At 56.3% G+C, this 2,168-nt stretch overlaps 1 protein-coding gene across 2 annotated transcripts in view; it reads right to left on the reverse strand.

The window, feature by feature from the left end:
- The window catches only part of PIK3AP1 (phosphoinositide-3-kinase adaptor protein 1), a 129,880-nt gene that overhangs the window by 62,198 nt on the left and 65,514 nt on the right, over positions 1–2,168 (reverse strand). For both annotated transcript variants that reach the window (XM_014591179.2, XM_006157331.3), the window contains exon 4: positions 1,238–1,382. In XM_014591179.2, coding sequence (XP_014446665.1) covers positions 1,238–1,382 — 145 coding nt within the window. The remainder of the gene's footprint in view (positions 1–1,237; positions 1,383–2,168) is intronic.

Consider the following 2,168-nt stretch of genomic DNA (forward strand, 5'->3'; position numbering starts at 1 on the left):
TGTTGTTCATTTTTAGGTGTTTGCAAGAGGGCACACGCACTCAATAGAGAGAGGCTGAGAGAAACAAAGAGAGGGAAAGTGAGAAATCACCCACCCTGGGGAATGGTCATGCCATAATTCCTTCTCCTCCATTCTCCTCTCGGGACTTTGGGCACGCACGTACACACTTGGGGTGTGACTTTCAAGTCGTGGGAGCTGAGATCTGTACTGTGGAGCTGGCCACTAGGGATGTAGTGCCTTAACCACCACACCACCTGCTGGCCCACCCTCAATTTTTTAACATTTTTATTAATTAATTTATTTCATGAGAGATAGACAGAAAAAAAGGGACGGAGAGAGAGACGGCACCCCTGATGGTGCATTGACGTGTGATGTATCCCCAGCCTTGGCCAGCCCCGGGTGGGTGTGCATGCCCAGCGTACTCAGGGAGGCCTCTGGGTGTGAGCCAGAAACCTGCCCTCGGGGGTCAGCTTTGCAGAGCACCATGTCTTACCCCTCTGTGAACTCTCTGAAGACCCCGTGGACATGCTCCATTCCACATGGCTGAAGGGTCTAGTTGGGGACTGAGGAAGGACCTGGAGGGTGAGCTGGGGGGGAGGGAGCACACAGGTGGGGGTGGGAGGAGAGTAGACCGGAACACGGCAGGGCTCTGGCCAGAGCACTGACCCTCACTGTCTGCAATTCGACTGTCGAGGAGGTTCGCCTGCTCAGCCACTGCTGCAGGCCCCGGCCGTGAACAGGAAGGAAGCCAGGGTTTGAAGCACTCTCCAACAAAGGCCAGTGGGGGCCGAAGTGGGCTAGGCCCTGGGGGTGAGACTGTCTCCGCCAAGCGGCCAGTGGAGGGTCACTCACTCTCTGCCGCCATGGCTACTGCCCTTCCCAGGGTGGGATTCCGCACCCCAGGGGGAGTTTGGAGGGGGAAAGGAAAATTTAAAATACACCAACACAGACATTCAGTTCACAAAAGGGGAAATTCGACAAGTAGAGAACATGGAAAAATCTCGAGTCTCACCAGTAAACAAAGGAGTGCCAGAGCAAAGAGTGGACTGCTGCTCGGAAACCCACCGAGCGCGGACAGTTCCCACGCGCTGCTAGTGCTGGGGCGGCACGGGGCGGCGCGGGGCTGGGGCGGCCCGGGGCGGCACGGGGCGGCACGGGGCGGCACGGCCCACTGCTCGCTCACAGCGACACCTGACTGGGCAGGCGCCGCGCTGCTGCTCAGCCCACGGCGACTCACCGGGAGCCTTCACGGAAACGGTGTACTCGTTCTCCAGCGTGGCCTCCACCCTCACGGCGGGGGCCTCCTCCGGGGTGAACTCCGCCTCCGTCGCCACCCTGTCATCCAGCTTACACCTCACGATGACGTAGACGGTGGTCTCTGCCTGGAACGGGAGACTGGTCATGGTCCCCTCCTCCTCCCGAACTCCCGTGAGGGTGCTGGGCCACAGGGCCCCGAGCCCCAGCTCCCTCTGGGGCGGTGCAGAGCAGGGTGGGCTGAACTGTTTGCTCAGTTCCAATGAGAGAGTCACAAAACCCAAGAGGAAATAGCGACCAGCCTCTGTAGAAGTTCAGGGGGTCATTTTATGTCTGTTAAACCTGATACCAACTTTTTTTTAATCCCTGGGGGTTTGTATTTTATGTTTTTAATTTCAGTTTTAAAGCATTCCTTTTCATTGATTTTTATAAAGTTATTGGTCCATCAAAAAATTGGAATTATTATTTTTTTTTAGGTTTTTGCCATAGGGAGCATGCACTGACTGGAGAGAAACAGAGGGGCACGGTGAGAGGGAGAGTAAGAAATCACCCCCCCAAGGGATATGGTGATGCAGCAATTCCTTCTCCATTCTTCTCTGGGGATTTGGGGCGCGCGCACACACACACACACACACACATACACACACACATACACACACATATATACACATGCACACGTGCAAGTGCACACGCACGCCTGGCACGATTTCCAAGCTGCTGGGTCTGGTTCCGGGACTCCAGCTGCGCTTGGCCACGTGGGAGTCCTGTGCCGTAACCACTGTGCCCCCTGCTGGCCACCAGAACTGAAGGTTTTTTAAAAGCCCTTCTCCACAGCCAGTTTGAGAAAGCACTCTCCTAGAACAGCCACGCTCCTCCAAGTGTGGCCTAGGGACCAGCGGACCAGAGGCCCCGGA

The sequence above is a fragment of the Tupaia chinensis genome, unplaced genomic scaffold (genome assembly GCF_000334495.1).
Source record: "Tupaia chinensis unplaced genomic scaffold, TupChi_1.0 Scaffold000539_1, whole genome shotgun sequence".
NCBI lineage: Eukaryota > Metazoa > Chordata > Mammalia > Scandentia > Tupaiidae > Tupaia > Tupaia belangeri.